Source organism: Rhamphochromis sp. 'chilingali' (assembly GCF_963969265.1).
Source record: "Rhamphochromis sp. 'chilingali' genome assembly, chromosome: 1".
In the NCBI taxonomy this organism is placed as follows: Eukaryota; Metazoa; Chordata; class Actinopteri; order Cichliformes; family Cichlidae; genus Rhamphochromis; species Rhamphochromis sp. 'chilingali'.
In genome coordinates this window covers 56,389,896-56,408,888 of record NC_137929.1, presented here as the reverse complement: position 1 = coordinate 56,408,888, position 18,993 = coordinate 56,389,896, and the positions used below count along the sequence as shown (strand labels likewise).

Below are 18,993 nucleotides of genomic sequence, written 5' to 3'. Positions count from 1 at the left end.
AATCCTTTCTACCTGCAGGTTTCTGGCACTGCATTCCTGCTCAGTGGTTTGTTTGTTTTAAAATAATTCCAATAATTCCAGTTAGAAAACGTCTGATCAAAACCCACAGCCATATGAAGGTAGTTCAGAATGGCCTACAGTATCTGAGTTGTACAAAGTCAAAACAGCATCAACAGAACAACAAGTGAGGGACAGGTACAATAAAATAATAAAATAGCTGTTGAGCTGGCTGCTGGGATGTTGTTAGCTGGTAGGATAATCAGAGTTGTAGAGTGATATTGTTTGCAACGAAAGACAAAGAAAGTCCCGCTTTTTATTTCTGCCTAAGTCATTGACAGACACATATATACACACATGTACATACTGCAACAAGGGATATATATAGTAGAGCAGTGGTTTCAGGGTGTGGTGTCAGGGGAGGCTGACATGCACCTGATCTCCATCAGCCAAGTCAACTTGTGTGTCAGTGTTAGAGTGCAATGAAAAAGTATTTGCCCCCTTCCTGATTTTTTTTTTTTATATATATATATATTTGTGGAAAATGGCCCGTGGTTCAACGGAGTCCCAAAACCTTAGCCAACTTCACTTTGTCAGACAGGATCTATTTAATGGATTTCTTGATTCAACAGGTCTGGCAGCGGTCAGGCCTGGTGGTTAATCACAGTTCCAAAAGTTCATTCTGATCAAGTTTCCTTCACTGAAAATGTTACTTCCAGTTAAACAAAATCAACTTTTGGGATTTCCTGGATGATTGAGCATACATTAAGGATTAAATTAGGATTTAACAAGGGTGGAACTTATATAACTTTTCTACACAAGGCCGAGAAGGGTTGGATAGGTTTGACAAACATGCCAAAAGTAAGAAATCAGGGAGGAGGCAAATACTTACACTGAACATGTAGTTTTAGGAGTCATATACATATACAGTTGTATGTATACAGCTACAAAGGTCTTTGTTAAGCGCTGTACTGTAGCTACAGAAAAAGCAGCATGCAGAGACTTGAGATATAATGGCAGGGATGCTTTCTTTTCTGTACTGTGTTGGGTTGATATATAGACATTGCATATCAAAAATCAGAAATCCATTCTGACAAAATCGTACAACAAACTGAACCTGGTAGTTTGTGGTTGCCCATATACAAAATTGTTGAATTCGAAGCTGTCGGCTAAGGCAAGCTAGCTTGTTTTCTCTCTGAAAACCTGAGAAAGACAGGTTGTGCCAGACATTGTTCAGAAGAACAGCATGCTTTAATCAAAACGTTAATTGGAGAGGGGAAAACATGTAAAGAAGTGCAGAAAATGATAGGCTGCTCAGCTAAAATGATCGCCAATGCTTTAAAATGGAAAGCCAAACCAGAGAGACATGGAAGAAAGTGGAAGACTACCATTCGAATGGATTGAACAATAGCCAGAATGGTAAAGACTCAGCCAATAATCAGAGTAGAAAAAAAAACAGGGCAGGAAAGAAATGTTCAGACAAATTCTTTACCATTATAAGTAAGAATAATACTTAGCAGAAAGAAAACAACATAGGCTGCTATGTTACACCATTACTAATGCAAGGCTGCATTGTGTATTTGATTCCTTTAACCTCGCTGCTCTCTTAGTTTCTCTTTCAGACCCAAAAATCATCACAGCCGAGTCTGGACAGAGCGTCACTCTGCCATGTCGAGCTTCAAACAACAACTTCATAATTCTTGAGTGGAGCAGAGCTGATCTGGGGACACAGCATGTTGTTGTGTACCGGGATGGTCAGTTTGCTCCAGACGACCAGCATCCATCTTTTAAGAACCGGGTGGATCTGCAGGACAGACAGATGAAGGACGGAGACGTGTCTTTGATTCTGAACAATGTGACAACTGCTGATAGTGGAACATACGAGCGTCGAGTCTTAATGGGAGAAATACACTCGTGGGAGCTCAACATTATTTACTTGAGTGTTGTTGATCCTCCAGGTGAGTGAGTAGAGTTGAGTGTGTGTGTGATCAGAGGTGAAGCTGCTTCCTGGTTGTTGATGTTTGTTTCTAAAGATGTTGTTGATGAGACTTTGTAGAAAGCAGCTGGTCTGAGTGATGTGATCAGAGTGCAGTAGATAATGTCTGACAGCAGTTTGAAGAGGAAATGGATTCTGTTCTGTTCTTCACTCATCACCTACCTGACAAACCCAATATCACAGCAAAGCATTTAATAGACACGTCGCTCCACTGGGTCCATTTCACACTTTGCATAAAACTGACACGGATGCAGGAGCTGTAGTACTGGAAGGAGGAGATAATATATTTAAAGCCAATAAGTCGCTAGTGACAGAGGAAGATATAAAATACATTCCAGGCTCCTTCTTTGCCACAAACGATGAAGGTAGGCAACTAATTTGTACATGCAGGTAAATGTTTTAATAATGTCTGTTTCTGTTTTCATGTTGGCTTGAAATAATATATCTCCCTCTGCTGGTTCTGCATCCATGTACATTTCACACTTTGGAGAGGCAAATCCATGAGATGGACATGGTGGATCAGTGTGTCTGTTACACGCCGTGCAGGAATGCTGGGTTGACCTGACAGCTGACACCTCACACCTGTTTCTCACCTGCAGGTCAGACAGGAGGAGACACAGAGGATGGAGGGAAGGAGGATGGAGGGAAGGAGGCTGGAGGGAAGAAGGATGGAGGGAAGAAGGATGGGTCTGTTGGACTGATATCTGGTCTGTCTGTTTGTGCTGTGCTTCTTGTTGTTGTTGGTGGTTTTTTGATCTACAGAAAATGTAAACAACAGAATGATGGTTCATACCAGCTTCCAGTTGAACTGCAGAAGGTTTGAAATGTGAGTCTCCTGCTGTTTTCACTTCTCAGTTTTGTCATTCAGCACTGCAAGATTATCTGAATGGCATTATTATAAAATTCGGCCAGAATTATTTTTTTCTTTCTTGAAGGACAAAACAAATGTGGAAACATCACAGTGAAGATGACAGTATTGTGATACTTGTGTATACTGATGAAGTCATTAACAGATTCTGAGTATTGCGATTACGTATCCTGTACATTACAGTATCACAAACAGAGAATGTGTTTGTTTTATCTTCTGGTTCAGCAACTCTTTGTAAGATCAAACTTTTTTAAACCACACAAACTGATCCTCACGTTGCAGTATAATTACATGGGCCAAACCAAGTGACGAGATAAACACAGCATATTACAGCCTAAGTCTGAGTGTACACAAAGTTGTGTCAATTATACTTGAGTTTAAGACCCTTTGATTTCTGGCAGAGATCAAAGATCTCCAAGGGAATCAACTCAGACACTAAAGAGTGTTATAACAGTTTCATTTATCAGCTAGTAAGTGGTCTTTAATGTGGTCTTTGTGGAATTTAATGTGTGTACTCTGATTTTGAAAGTTGTTGTATTTGATTTTTTCTGACCTTGAAACAACTGCTTTGAATGTAAATAAATTTTAAACAGCTGAATTAGAGAAGTGAATGTTTGGACTGAAATACTTTATAATTGGAAGTCAGAAGTGATCAAATAATGTAAATGTTCATGCTGAACTTGTCTGTGCAGTTTGCTGTTCAATAAGAATGTGGCAGTGTTACAAAGCATATTTCATTTGTTTAAATGGACAGAAATCATTTTTAAAGACTGCTGCCATCTACTGCTAATACTTGGTGCTTACAAGTGATTCCACCAGATTAACAGTGCATTGTTTTGGCATTTTCACCATATGCTGAGCCTTTGTTTCAGAAATTAAAACCGTTAAAATGTTACAAATTGAAGGGATGTCATCATCTCATCTGGCCTGTGAGCCTCACAGGACATCTCGGGGACACTGCTGGGAGAAAAAGATGGATGGTGTACCCCATTCAGTTCTGTAAATATCTGGTTGGACACCATTGTCGTGTCCAAATTCATGGGCTGCATTCTCCTGAGGCCGCATTTGTAGACCGATTACGTCACAGCGACGCGCCGAAGGCTGTCCAAATTCGTAGACCCCTCCGAATGCAGCCGACAAATGCGTGCTCCTTTTTCCGAATTTGAAGGATGGGTCGGGTGTGTCCTTCGTGGCCCACCATATCCCAGAATTCATAGCGCGGCCCAGCCAAGCTCCAGTTTCCGGCTAATGGCGGCCGCTACTAAGTTTTAAAATTACTCTTATTAATCTTTCTGGGTCACAAAATAAACTTTTAACATATTTTCAGGCGAGAAAGTAGCTGTGTAAACATCAAATATCTGCTCGGTTTATCAAGATATCGCATCTTTGCTAAAGTGCTTCGACGTTTTCGGAGATGTCTGCTACCCACCAGCTCGATAGCTAGCCGGGAGCTCGAGGGTTACTGATGCGGCCGAGAATGGCACAACTCCCGGCACATCATTTTCAGATCACCGCGGACTTTCGCTGCTCGGGTTAAACGTTGTCATCCGGTGATCAGCTGTGATCAGCTGATCACGGGGCCGGGGTTAAAAGAGAGACGCCACCCACCTGTTCGCCACTCAGACATCATTCTCTTCGTGTCAGGAGCTCCGAAACTCTGCCGACGTCAGTCTCCGCCTGATTCAGCAACCGTGAGTGAGTATCCCTTCAATCCTTTTTCTCTTCCCGGCTCCGCTCGCTCTCTGTCGGTAACGACCGTTCCGAAGCCACGCTTCGTGCACTGATCGTTACTAGAATAACTGCGTGCCTGCTCCAAACCCACCGCTAGCCTTCGCCGCGCTTGGGTCTAGCCAGCACGCCACACGGGCACGCCGAATTACTGTGTGTAACCCGCCCGGCCGTGACAAACGTAATATATAAGTCACTTAGACAACCTAAAAATGTTATTGTTGGGCTTTTTTCAGTGTTTTGTTTGTTCGTGAGTAAATCGGTTTGGCTGAGATTAAAGTTATTAGATTAGATTAGATAAAATAAGACTTTATTAATCCCCCGGGTGGGTTCCTCCTTGGTTTTTACACAGCTGACTAAACGTCAAACAGAAAACTGATTAAACAGAAGTGTGAGATGGCCGAGAGTTTACTCCAGTGTCCTGTTATATTTTAGACAGCAAGGAGCAGACGGCTGAGTTTATTAAACTCCACCGAGACAGCGGTGACGCTAATCAGAAGGCTAGACCATCCAATTTCACGGCCGTTTACTTCCGGCCTACCCGATCTTCTGAGGACCCGGCCCACATTTCTGGGATTTTTAGGGACAAATACTGCAACCTCAATTTTGTCTGAATTTGGAAATTTTAAAAAATTTAAGCGCATTCAGGTTTATTACATTATAGGTTTAAGGCACGCTTGCAGTTAAATAGGCCTTTCTTCATACATAAATATACAATTATCTCTGCATAGCCAAGAAAACGTAGTGTGTTTTTATTATAATGTTACCTAATTCATGCACGAATAGCAAAAAAAAAAAGTAAAAAAAAGTAAAAATAAACTATTGATCCAATTACTAATAACCATTACTCCAAAAATATGCATAAAAAGAAAAGAATGTTTTCATTTCTCCTTCCAAAGAATTGTTGTGCTTGGATGGATAAACAGTTGAAACAAAGCGAACTGAACTCAAAGTTAAAAAGGGGCACATTGAACCAGGCTGAATAACAACAACACACATTCATCAAGAATCTAATATAGGAAGGGCAGGGCTGTGTTGATCTGAGAATGTAGACATTAAAAAGTCCATAGGAGAGATGGTAGCTGATTAAACAAGTGTCATGAGATGATAACAAAATGCAAAGATTGGTGACAGAGCTTGGAACCATAAGGCAACAAAAAACTGTGAGAAATAATTTAGGCTCTGCCTGTGAATCACTCTTTGCTTCTCTTCTTCCTTCCATCCCATCATTTCATATATCACTCTCCACTTGCTATGTGAGAACAAGGCACAACTTGCTATTGCAATAAACTATAATCTAATTATCCACACCTAACAACTCTTGCACTTAATCTACAGGAAGTGCAGAATTATTAGGCAAATGAGTATTTTGTCCACATCATCCTCTTCATGCATGTTGTCTTACTCCAAGCTGTATAGGCTCCAAAGCCTACTACCAATTAAGCATATTAGGTGATGTGCATCTCTGTAATGAGAAGGGGTGTGGTCTAATGACATCAACACCCTATATCAGGTGTGCATAATTATAAGGCAACGTCCTTTCCTTTGGCAAAATGGGTCAAAAGAAGGACTTGACAGGCTCAGAAAAGTCAAAAATTGTGAGATATCTTGCAGAGGGATGCAGCAGTCTCAAAATTGCAAAGCTTCTGAAGCGTGATCATCGACCAATCAAGCGTTTCATTCAAAATAGTCAACAGGGTCGCAAGAAGCGTGTGGAAAAACCAAGGCGCAAAATAACTGCCCATGAACTGAGAAAAGTCAAGCGTGCAGCTGCCAAGATGCCACTTGCCACCAGTTTGCCCATATTTCAGAGCTGCAACATCACTGGAGTGCCCAAAAGCACAAGGTGTTGTTACGAGTTCAAAATTGGGGATGGATACAAGAGGAAAAACCACAATAACAACACTGGTCCGGCCGGGTTGAGTCAAACGATGGTTTTAATGATCACACGCGTGGGAGATGGACACTGTATGCAGACAGCCTCAGATCTCAAAATGGTGGAGCATTGATCAAACTTTTATAGCCTTTGGTGCCCCCACCTTATCATAAAAGCCTAAACATTCACATGCTTTTCTCTCACACGGCGCCTAAGCTACGACCTTGGCTCCCTGTTTATCTGCTCCTGCTGAGATGGGGCAGAAAACTCCAGTATAGTCTGTTCTCTTCTAATCAGACAAATAAGGCGATGACTTTCTGCGAACAGTACTTCTTATAACTCAGCAGTATAATGCATCATAAAACAACATCATTCATTCACAATAAATCAGCAGTTTAATGTAATGCAAATCAGTTTAACTAATGCAATAGTTATCAGCTTCTTCTAATTCAGGAGAATAATGCAAACTAGAACTACATAATAATTCACAATCTTTAATTAGGGGTCTAACATGGCATAAAATAATATTATAATCTAACATTGTGCAATACTCAGAGACATGGCCAAGGTAAGAAAGGCTGAAAGACGACCACCACTGAACAAGACACACAAGCTGAAACGTCAAGACTGGGCTAAGAAATACCTCAAGACTGGTTTTTCTAAGGTTTTATGGACTGATGAAATGAGAGTGAGTCTTGATGGGCCAGATGGATGGGCCCGTGGCTGGATTGGTAAAGGGCAGAGAGCTCCAGTCCGACTCAGACGCCAGCAAGGTGGAGGTGGAGTACTGGTTTGGGCTGGTATCATCAAAGATGAGCTTGTGGGGCCTTTTCGGGTTGAGGATGGAGTCAAGCTCAACTGTGATTGGATAAGTGGAAGAACATGGATGGGTAATTTGCATTATTTATGAAGAACCAGGTAAGTATCACATTTTATAGTGACAATAGTAGTGATGTTAAAGAGATTAAACTGTTGCCATTTATAAAGTAGCTGCTATGCTGTAAGACCCAGTTTTAAGAAATAGAAGGCAGCAAACTTTAAATGGGACTCATTTCCAGCTTGGGCTTTACACACAGCTTTAAACACATAAGTCATATACTAAGGCTTTCTGCGCAGTTTGCAGCCACTCAAGGGTTTTCATGCTGTTCTTAGTCTGAGGTTGCGGTTTAAGAAGTTAATTCTTTATTTCCTGCACTGAAGAGAGAAGTGTAGCGGTTAGCCACAATCAAAACAAAACAACTTACATTTTTCATCTGAAACTTTGTTGAAACCCACAGAACCACACAAGAAAAAATATTGATTTTTTTTTTTTTTGTTTTTTACTAAGCACAATCTCTACTGTGGGAATAAGAGCAGGATCAGACAAATATGAACGACATACAAGTAACATTGATCACCGAGGACAAACAACTGTAAGTTTGTATTTGTCTTTTAAATAAGTGTGTGGTTGTGCCTTTAAGTAATATGTAGGGTTTTTTTTTTTTTTTTTTTTTGGTTGCGTTTATTGTAATTAACACAGGGATATAAATAAAATATACTTTTGAACATTATGATGTCCTCTGGTCTGAGGTGTTGGGGGAGTCAGTTAGAGACAAGCAGCTGGATTGCGGCAGTTGGACTGGTGGACTACTGCACCTTAGAGTAGAGGATATCTGTCAGTCGTTTAAAGCCTGAACACAAACACACAGTTCAAAGAACGGGACACATGATAACAACCTTTGGAGTTTAATCAAAAACTCCAATCCATTATTTTCTGCCACTTATCTGGGTTCAGGTCCTCTAGGGAGAGCGGTCTAAGCAGAAAAGTGTAGATTTCCTTGATCACTTGATCACTGGGTCTGCACCGAAGCCTCCTCCCAGTAGAACATGCTTGAAACACCTCACCCAGGATGCATCCTATTCAGATGGCCGAACTACCTCAAATGACTCCTTTTGATGAGGAAAACCAGCTCTACTCTGCCTAACACCTAGGACGCACACTGTGGAGTCCAGGTGGGGCCCGTATGGACAGCCCAAACCCAGAGTGTGGGCATACTGTGGGTACATCGCAGGCCCACATTGACCCTTATTGTTGGCCCCCCTCCTTGCTTAGTGTAGGTAGTCTACACTAGTGTGACACCCATATTGGCCCACACAGCCATAGCATGGACCACAAAGGGACATATTTGCTGGATATTTCCCAGCTTTAGAGAAACCTGAGCTTAACATGATTCCCATGTTCCGAAGAATCTGCAGTCCATAACAAAACGTCAGGGTGAGCATGGCCGAAATAGCAAACAAAAACATTCTCACATATAATGATCTAACTTACATCAAATGAAAACAAAAGGAAACACAGGCCTCGTATCTGCCCCCCTGACATAAACAGGAAAGAAGCATTAAAAATGCTTCCCATAAGGGCCACTTTCATGGTTTAAAAATTACAATTCAAGGGTAGCACCTGTGCTCTATTGACTGGTAGAAACTTTACTTCTTATCGGATAAGACTGTAGAGCTGTAATACATTCAAAATGAGAAACTGTGAAAACTGTACAGCTTCCCTCTTTTGCAGAAACAACTTTTTATACAGATTGATTATACAGATTGATTTGCTGCCCTTTTTTCCATGTTGCTTTGAAAATAAATTGATGTCTAGTAGACTGTAGTGAGCTATGAGGTTTCAGGTATGCTAGTATGAGTACATACTATTATGTGAGTTATCTATATTGATGCAAAATTGTTTGGTTTTTATTTGGTTGGTTTTCCTAAATTCAGCACAAATTCAAACATTAAGATGGGAAGCTGGCTGGTGTCAAAATAAATTCTGCATTCAAAGAAGAGGATTTTTTTCCTTTGTAAAAAACAAACAATTGGTCATGTCAAATTGTTTGAAGCGAACCTGTCCTGATCCTTTTCAGCTCTACACTTTTATCTTTAAACTGTACTGGTACATTATGTGCCTCATCCTCTGACCTGTTTTGCAGATGTTTTAATCGCTTAGGAATTACTGGTGCATACATTGACATCTTTAATTGGCACCTTAGCCACCTTAATATGAACATCTAACAGTGAAAAGCATTTGACAGGGAAGAAGAAAAGCAGAATAGGTCCACTTTTACTGGAAACGAGCACTGGCTATACCTCTCGTGCCATTTGGTCTGTTGGCTATTTGTCCATCACTGACATCTTCATATGTTCTCACTGCTGTAGACTGCATCTGCATCACTTCCTGTTCAACGAAGAACATTTAGATTACTGCAGGTCCAATAGCTGCAAACATAACAACGCTGTATTAAAATAATAATAACATACAACACTGTTAGTAAAATAATCTAAATAAATACACAACAAGCCACACCAGAGATATAAAACCTTCAATGTGTCCTGGATCTGCCCCCAGTACCTATTGCCAGAAGGGCACGCCCCAAACTCCTCACCTACTGTAGGAGGTGCCCAGGAGACATCCAGGTCAGATTCTCAATCACCTCAAATTAATACTTTCCAATGTGGAGGATTAAAGTCTCTACTCTGAGCCCTTACTGAATGATCAGATCAAGCTGTAAATTGTCAACTCTCTCTTTACTACAACAGACCAGTGTAGCATCTCAGTTACTGCAGGTACTGCAGCAATATGGTGCAATTGCTGTATTTCTGATTATTTTTGTGCCGTTACTGTTCCTGGTGAATTCCAGTATGGCTCCCATTGCCACCCACTAAACCAGGGGTGGGGGAACTCCAGTCTCGAGGGTCGGTGTCCTGCAGGTTTTAGATGTGTTCTTGATCCAACACAGCTGATTTAAATGGCTAAACTACCTCCTCAACATGTCTTGAAGGTCTCCAGAGGCCTGGTAATGAACTAATCATTTGATTCGGGTGTGTTGACCCAGGGTGAGATCTAAAACTTGCAGGACACCAAACCCACACCGTGGGAGACACAGGCGGAGGAAAGCCAGGTGTTAAGGCTGAGCAGCCGGCTGAAACGGCCTATCCCTCTGCCACAGGTGGGGGTGGGCCCGGAGATAAAAGCACTCACCTGCGACTGACAAAGGAGGCTGAAGCCTCAGCAGCTCATATTGCTGTTTGGGGATGTCATTGGTGCCGATGTGGATGATGAGCCAGTTGGCCTGTGGGTGGGATGCCAGAATGTTGGGAATTCTGTCCACTATGTCGACAACGGTGGTCCTAAACATTACAGATTACCACACAAAGATTACTACTCTCCTCGGTGACAACCATACCTACAAAGCCTTAAAACGAGACCCCACAAGCAGCTACAAAAAGAAAGTTATAGCTTGCCTTCAGGACCTTGAAAAATCATTGACCGCCTTACATATCACCGCCTTTATCCAGGGGATACCATACCCTGCATTTACGGACTTCCTAAAATCCACAAGGAAGATGTCCCACTCCGACCCATAGTCAGTAGCATAAACTCAGCCACTTATAACATTGCAAAACACCTTGCTACCATCCTTGCACCTCTCGTGGGGAACACCCCACACCACATCAAGAACTCCACCGACTTCACCGACAAGGTCCAGAAACTTACCCTGGATCCAGATGAAACCATGGTGTCCTTTGATGTAGTCTCTCTCTTCACTTGCATAGCCACCACGGAGGCTGTGGAGACTGTCAGAAAACGACTACAAGAAGACAGCTCCTTGGAAGACAGGACCAACTTCACACCCAATCAGATCTGCACACTGTTAGACCTCTGCCTTACCACAACATACTTCAAATTCCCCCATGTCACCTATTGCAGCTGTTACCGGCACCAGACCTAGGGGAATCTGGACCGGCAGCAAGCGGCACACAGGCTAGAGAGCACTGCGTAGCCAAATATGAGCAAACTGTGGATTAATAGAGAGGACACCGAAGTTAGCGTCTTGCTCAGGCCGGAGCTCATTTATTTCTCCACATATACACAATACAAATCACACTAGACCATGCATTCTTCCCATAAAATAACAGAGTTCATAAACAAAAATAAAGTTACAAAAAGCATTCTCTCAAAAGCAAAATAAATACAAACTAATTCAAAATGACTTTACATACTCACAACTTAAACAAAACACTCGCGGCTAAAGCATAACAACATACCAAAATAACCCATCTCACATTCACACAACCTTTCCCCACATTCGCGCCATATACGCTATTACTTTTGAACATGGCGTCCCCTGAACGCAACACAACATGGCGGCAGACGACTGCAAACGTTGTTTCACCAACTAAAAGCTTTCCCCGTAATACATGTACTCAGTACTGCTTGGCTAACACTAAAACAAACACTACAACACATTTTCGGAAGTCGCAGGTTGCCACTGTCATAGCATATACTTATAGTGCTACGTAGCATTATGCCGATGATACACTAATACTCATTACAACAAAATACCACAAAACAACATCATCACTCTCATCTCAAAATATAGCCGAACAGTTGTTACTCAACTTACATGACATTTAGAACCAGTTCGGTAACATAAAAGTTTGTTTGTCAGTACCTGTGGATTAATAGAGAGGACACCGAAGTTAGCGTCTTGCTCAGGCCGGAGCTCATTTATTTCTGAGCTGCGCATGCGCAGAGCCTATAGCTAGAGTCTCTGGTAGTTCCACAGCAGTGCAAGACCACCATCTACTAGCATAATGAAATATAACCATGGTCTGGCAACACATAACAATGTCAAAATAAGTCACAATAATAAACAAAAAATAAAGGGGTAATTGGTTTTCTTACAAAAATAAACATGTAGCTTTTTCAACCTGCTACACAGCCAACCTTTACATGGAGGAAGTGGAAAGGAAGGCTCTTGGCTCTTTCAAAGGAAGAGTACCTCTTTTTTTATTTTATTCCATCATATAAACTAGGCCTGATCTGATTTACAGTCTTCAAGATGAAGTTTGAGAATGCCCTTGTTGTGCAGTTGCACCCAGTAGTAAAACTCATCTGGCATTGCATGGATTCTACTATTATAGGGTACATTATCATAGTAGTGGTTAGTCAGGGGAAAGAGCTTATATGGATGATTACTAAATGGCCAGAATCCATAAAGATGAACAGTTTCACATAATTCCAAAGCCAGACTAATCATATATGCTCCAGTGCTAGGCCGAAGTCCATTTACCCCCTGAGATTTCCAGAATTTTTCCATACTTTGTAAGTACTGAGGGTTTATGAAGATTGGTTGGACAGGAATTTCCATGTCCTCAATGGCATACACAGCCCGCTGACACACTGCACGACTACCACTAGAAGAGAAGCAAGGGAAGAGGAGCAGGGAGTTGCCATACTGGTGGAGACTGTCTACAAACGCCCGTCGATGTGCCATCAGTGACCCATACCTGCAAATTAATATATTAGTTAAAGAAACAAGACAAAACTAACAGGTCACTTCAATGTTAGAGTCACTCTTGTCTCACTTCTTTGTTAAGATGCTTGGATTTGCTGTCACAAGGTTAGTCTTCATGCCAACATCACTCTTAAATTCATTTTCCAGAGGAGGAAGGTTGCACCTGAAAAAAACAACAAAATATTACTTAAAGAGAGAAGAGTCCTCATCATGATTTTTGTTCTTGACATCTTTCTTACCTAATAACAAAATCAGCTGAATCAATCATTTTTCCACAGCCGCTGTTTGTCAGAATCCCACTGCTCCCAACAACTGAACAAGTGTCCCATCTCTTTTTTGAGAAAGGATTCTCCTGGAATTGACACCAACAGATTATAAATTACAAAAAGAGCAAAATTTAAACAGTTTGAAATGTACTTTGTGTGAAAGAAAAGTGCTCACTGAATTTAATGGAAGATGGCAAACATGTAGGAAGAGGTCAGTGATAAGGTTATCACGTTAAAACTTTTAGGGAAATGTATAGACCTGTTTAATCTGATTGCCTTTAAAACATTAGAACTGGATTATCAGTTACTTGGAATTGAAATCTTTCATGATATCATTATATATGTGATATTACATATACGGTGGTTAGTTCTAGTTACTGTGCAAACCCTTTTGTTATTGAAAACAATGGATTCATGAGGTCCCTGTTATCAAAATCTGTTTTGAAAATCAGTCTCTTTTATGGTCCAAATGAATCTTTGGCCCAGTATTTGTGAATCTCTCCTAGAATAGAAGGAGACAATAAGTCTAGGGCATACTTGAAAGTTGAAGTTTAAAATGATAGATAAAACAAGAAGCACTCTGACACCACAAACCAAGGCAATCTACCTTCTGGGCAGTGTTTACTTTCAACAGAATAGTACTGGATATTGTATATATTAGTTTTGTTGTTGTTTGTTTTGTACTGCAGTAAAACTTAGATTAGGATTACATGACAGATGTTTATGTGGATTTTATTTTTACACAAACATTATTTAAGAGTAGGTAAATCGATAATAAACTGGTAATGTAAATATCTTTATAATAAATTGAGCTTGTTAAATATTATTGTGCCACAGTAAATTTCTAAATACGTCAGCTAATTCTTTACATTCGTTCTGTTAAAGATTTTAGGTCAATTTGAAAGAGAAGCAGATGTGAAATGTAAAGGTTAGGTCAAATGATATTTGGAAACTATAATCCCCATATACCAATATCACTTCCTAAATGTTGCAAGTGCAAACACAAGCAGTTAGTTTTCAAGAAAAAAGCCACTTTATACAAGTTTGACCTTATTTGAGCTTGAAGAAGGAGTCAAAGGTCCAAATTAATGTGAAACTTAGTGAAACCCCATATAATTCCTGACATGGGGCGATCAAGGCTCAAGAGTTGGCAGTTCGTCTTGTAATCGGAAGGTTGCCGGTTCGAGCCCCGGCTCAGACAGTGTCGGTCGTTGTGTCCTTGGGTAAGACACTTCACCTGTTGCCTACTGGTGGTGGTCAGAGGGCGCCAGTGTCCGGCAGCCTCGCCTCTGTCAGTGTGCCCCAGGGCGGCTGTGGCTACAATGTAGCTTGCCATCACGAGTGTGTGAATGGGTGGATGACTGAACGTGTAAAGCGCTTTGGGGTCCTTAGGGACTGAGTAAAGTGCTATACAAATACAGGCCATACAATTGACCTTCAAGGAATGTGACTTTTTAAATCTTTATATGGTACTCTCTATATATTGACAATATAAACCACTAATATAGGAATCATTGATTCTAAGTTATGTTTTTTTGTTTTTGTTTTTGTTTTTTTGTTGTTGTTTTTTTTTTGGGGGGGGTTGTCAGTTTTCAACCAATAAATCATTAACTTAGACTTGAAGACCTTGGTGGATTTTTTTAATATACTGACAAATTTGTAGGTGGCTGTGGCTCAGGTGGTAGAGCAGATCAGCTACTAATCAGAAGTTTGGTGGTTCGATCCTAAGCTTCCCCAGTCTGAATGTCAAGTGTCCTTGGGCAAGATAATAACCCCAAATCTCCCTCCGATGCGTTCATCAGAGTGTGACTGTGTGTGAATGTGCTGTGTGCACTTGCGTTTAGAAGTGCTTGCATGAGTGGGTGTGAATGAGGTATATTGTATACAGTGCTTTGAGTACTCCGGGAGAGTAGAAAAGCGCTATATAAGAATCAGTCCATTTACAAATATTAAAATGTATTACAATTAATTAATTAAAGTTATAGCAGTATTACATTTCGCACAGCCTGATAACTAAATTTCAAAATTAAGCTGATGCCTGCTCTATAAATTAGCTAGTGAGTGTAAGAGGCAGAACTCAGGATGAAACAAGGAGCATCCACAAAGTTATTAATACAGATGAATTGCTGCAAAAGTACTCTAGGCAGCTAATTTCAGAAGACACTAAAGAATTATATTTGATTTAATCCATTAAGGGTAAAGGTCCCTGTTTATCAAAGATTTAAAATGTGACTAAACATGTGATTTCAACACATGGAACATGGAACAAATGTTGGAACATTTGATGAATAACGAAGACCTGAAGAAAAAATTAAGAATTTAAGAAAAACATACTTTTATTAAGATCTTGAAAAGCTCTGGAGTCACAGGGATGACGGTTCTGTCCCTGTGACAAACAATCTTAGATCCCACTGGAGTGTTTTCCTGAGTGACAATGGCATTGTTGGATCCATCGCCATTAATTCTCACCTGTAATCTTGAAAAAACAAACAAACAAATAGGACCCGACAAAAAATAAATAAATAAAGTTAGCTTTAGTATTAAGCAGTGTTGGTCAAGTTACTTGAAAAAAGTAATCAGTAACTAATTACTGATTACTCCCCCCAAAAAGTAATCCCGTTACTTTACTGATTACTTATTTTCAAAAGTAATTAATTACTTAGTTACTTAGTTACTTAGTTACTTTTTAAAAACACGATTTACAACCTGAAGAGGTGATAAAGTGATAGATCTTTCAGCCCAATTCTACTTTTTCTACATAATCCATCATACAAAATGTAATCAAATGGAAAAGTCTCTTTTTTTAACTTGTTTTATCAGTTTTAATCTTTTAACTTTATGCATCAAGCAAAACATTTAATTATATGCAACATTCTCTGACTTGAATAAATTAGTTTAACATTTAAACCTATTTTCTACACATTCCAGCACATAAAATAAAATATTTTTTGTGTTTTCACTCACTCTTTCAAACAGATGCAAGTAAAACACAGCAGAAAATAAATAAAATCAAAGACTCAGCGGTCCTTTTGCTCTATTTTCACCTGTAAAGCAGGAGCAGGGTATGCGGAGGGTTACCCTGGTGTAGGTGTGCTGCGGTCAGTTGAAGAATCCGCGCGAGTGTCTCTGTGAGTTTCCCATCACGTCGTAGCTACTCGGTGCTTGCTCGGAAGTTTAGGGGTTTTTTTCGCTGTAAAAAGAAGTTTTCTTCCCACGCACGATGGACGCTAATGTTTTTGTCACTTTTTATGGAATCAAACTCAAAGTAAGGTCAGTACTTCCACACTTTAAACGCTGCACGCTCATACTCTCTCCCGCACTCGATATATTATCCATTGTTGATCTGCACACAGCTGCTGTCACCAACGTTGCACTTGCTTACGTCACTGTCATGAGACATTCTCGCAAAAAAAATCACGGTTTTAGTAACGCAGTAACGCAGCGTTCCTACGGGAAAGTAACGGTAATCTAATTACCGATTTTGCAATAGTAATCCCTTACTTTACTCGTTACTTGAAAAAAGTAATCAGATTACAGTAACGCGTTACGCGTTACTGCCCATCTCTGGTATTAAGTGGAAAGATTTGCAATCTTTAGAGCATAGGTGTCAAACTCTGGCCCGCGGGCCAAATTTGGCCCGCAGCCTAATTACATTTGGCCCTCAAAGCCATACCAAATTACTATTAGAGCTGGCCTACTGGTATTATACAGCTAATATATATACACTCAACAAAAATATAAACGCAACACCTTTGTTACTGCTCCCATTCCCCATGGGATGGACGTAGAGACCTAAAATTCATTCCAGATACACAATATAACCATCCCTCCCAAACAGTGGTCACAAATCAGTCCAAATGTGTGGTAGTGGGCACATCTGCTATATTGAGATAATCCATCCCACCTCACAGGTGTGCCACATCAGGATGCTGATCTGACATCATGAGTAGTGCACAGGTGTACCTCAGACTGCCCACAACAAAAGGCCACCCTGGAATGTGCAGTTTTGTCTCACAGCAAAATGCCACAGATGCCACAAGCAATGAGGGAGCGTGCAATTGGCATGCTGACAGCAGGAATGTCAACCAGATCTGTCGCCCGTGCATTGAATGTTCATTTCTCAACCATAAGCCGTCTCCACAGGCGTTTCAGAGAATATGGCAGCACATCCAACCGGCCTCACAACCGCAGACCTCGTGTAACCACACCAGCCCAGGACCTCCACATCCAGCAGGTTCACCTCCAAGATCGTCTGAGACCAGCCACCCAGGCAGCTGCTGGAACAATTGGTTTGCACAACCAAACAATTTCTGCACAAACTGTCAGAAACCGTCTCAGGGACGCTCAACTGCATGCCCGTCGTCCTCATCGGGGTCTTGACCTGACTCCAGCTCGTCGCCGTAACAGACTTGTGTGGGCAAATGCTCACATTCGATGGCGTCTGGCACGTTGGAGAGGTGTGCGCTTCACGGATGAATCATGGTTCACATTGTTCAGGGCAGATGGCAGCTGAGAATGTCCCAGTTCTTGCATGGCCAGCATACTCACCGGACATGTCACCCATTGAGCATGTTCGGGATGTGCTTGACCGGCGTATACGACAGCGTGTACCAGTTCCCACGAATATCCAACAACCTCGCACAGCCATTGAAGTGGAGTGGACCAACATTCCACAGGCCACAATTGACAATCTGATAGACTCCATGCGACGATGTGTTGCACTGCATGAGGCAAATGGTGGTCACACCAGATACTGACCGGTTCTGGGTCCCCAGACCCCCAATAGCGCAAAAAACTGCACATTCCAGGGTGGCCTTTTGTTGTGGGCAGTCTGAGGTACACCTGTGCACTACTCATGATGTCAGATCAGCATCCTGATGTGGCACACCTGTGAGGTGGGATGGATTATCTTAATATGGCAGATGTGCCCACTACCACACATTTGGACTGATTTGTGACCACTGTTTGGGAGGGATGGTTATATTGTGTATCTGGAATGAATTTTAGGTCTCTACGTCCATCCCATGGGGAATGGGAGCAGTAACAAAGGTGTTGCGTTTATATTTTTGTTGAGTGTATATAGTTTAGTATTAAGCTTTGCTTGTTCCATATTCAGTTTTTCAGCAAAACTTGTTTGAGTCCATAAGAAAAGATTCATTCTTATATCTGGAGGAAGATTTTTTATTAAATATTAACGTTAGCCCGCGACTTTGTTCCAGTTTTGAATTTTGGCCCACTGTGTATTTGAGTTTGACACCCCTGCTTTAGAGTAAAATACAATGTATCTGTTTTGTCATTGTCATTTCTGCTAATTCTATATAAAAGGCTTTTATTTTATTTAAAACACTATAATGTGAGACATTAAACAGATGGTGGGACTCCTTGTCCTTATCTTGGCACAACATGTAATTAAACCCACTTCAAAACGACACTCACCAGGTGTTTGCAGTTTCTTTAAAACTTCCACGACAGAAGTTTCAAAGTATGAAAGGATGATGACCGAAAGCACACTGCAAAAGGATCCAAGAGTTTCTCAAGGCAAAGAAATTGATCTCAGCCCACTTAAAAGTTATTAAATGAAAAATTGATGCAGAAGTGGTTTCTCTGGCACAAACTGCCATACAGGACACTAGCTTGTAAAACAACTGCTGATCACCACAGGCCTACTGTGGCACTATGTTACAGACAGAGACGTGAAAATAGTACACCCCGCCCCCCTCCCCCGCCATTTTATTTTATACTCAAAGACACTTTCTTTTAGTAAGGCCACTGATATGTCAGTTTTACTGTTATATAAGTTCCTCCAGCAGAGGGTGCTCGGTCCTGTACGCATCGGTAGCTGACGCTACACTAGAAGAAGTAGTGTCAGCGGTGGAGAGGCAGGGTACGGCCCGCGCGCCGAAAGAACTGATTAATCAAACAAGATCCAC

The 18,993-nt window shown here is 41.1% G+C and overlaps 1 protein-coding gene and 1 long non-coding RNA gene across 4 annotated transcripts; both read right to left on the bottom strand.

The window, feature by feature from the left end:
• Positions 1–222: 222 nt before the first annotated feature.
• LOC308406914 lies at positions 223–5,391 on the bottom strand. 3 transcript variants are annotated; one of them, XR_013973612.1, is made up of 4 exons: positions 4,470–5,391; positions 2,587–2,749; positions 1,934–2,258; positions 225–1,801 (listed from the first exon to the last, which is right to left on the bottom strand). It is a non-coding gene; the product is annotated as an uncharacterized lncRNA (long non-coding RNA). The 3 variants fall into 3 exon arrangements; XR_013973613.1 differs by having other exon boundaries at positions 226–1,801; positions 1,934–2,155; positions 2,555–2,749; XR_013973611.1 differs by having other exon boundaries at positions 223–1,801; positions 1,934–2,749.
• Positions 5,392–9,879: 4,488 nt separating this feature from the next.
• Positions 9,880–16,625, bottom strand: LOC308409131 (alpha-2,8-sialyltransferase 8E-like; the record flags this gene model as incomplete). Its single annotated transcript, XM_080901687.1, has 5 exons — positions 9,880–12,789; positions 12,868–12,960; positions 13,037–13,149; positions 15,398–15,539; positions 16,612–16,625. The coding sequence occupies 5 exons, from the start codon at positions 16,623–16,625 to the stop codon at positions 12,312–12,314; spliced, it is 840 nt and encodes a 279-aa protein (XP_080757813.1). The 3' UTR covers positions 9,880–12,311.
• Positions 16,626–18,993: the final 2,368 nt, after the last annotated feature.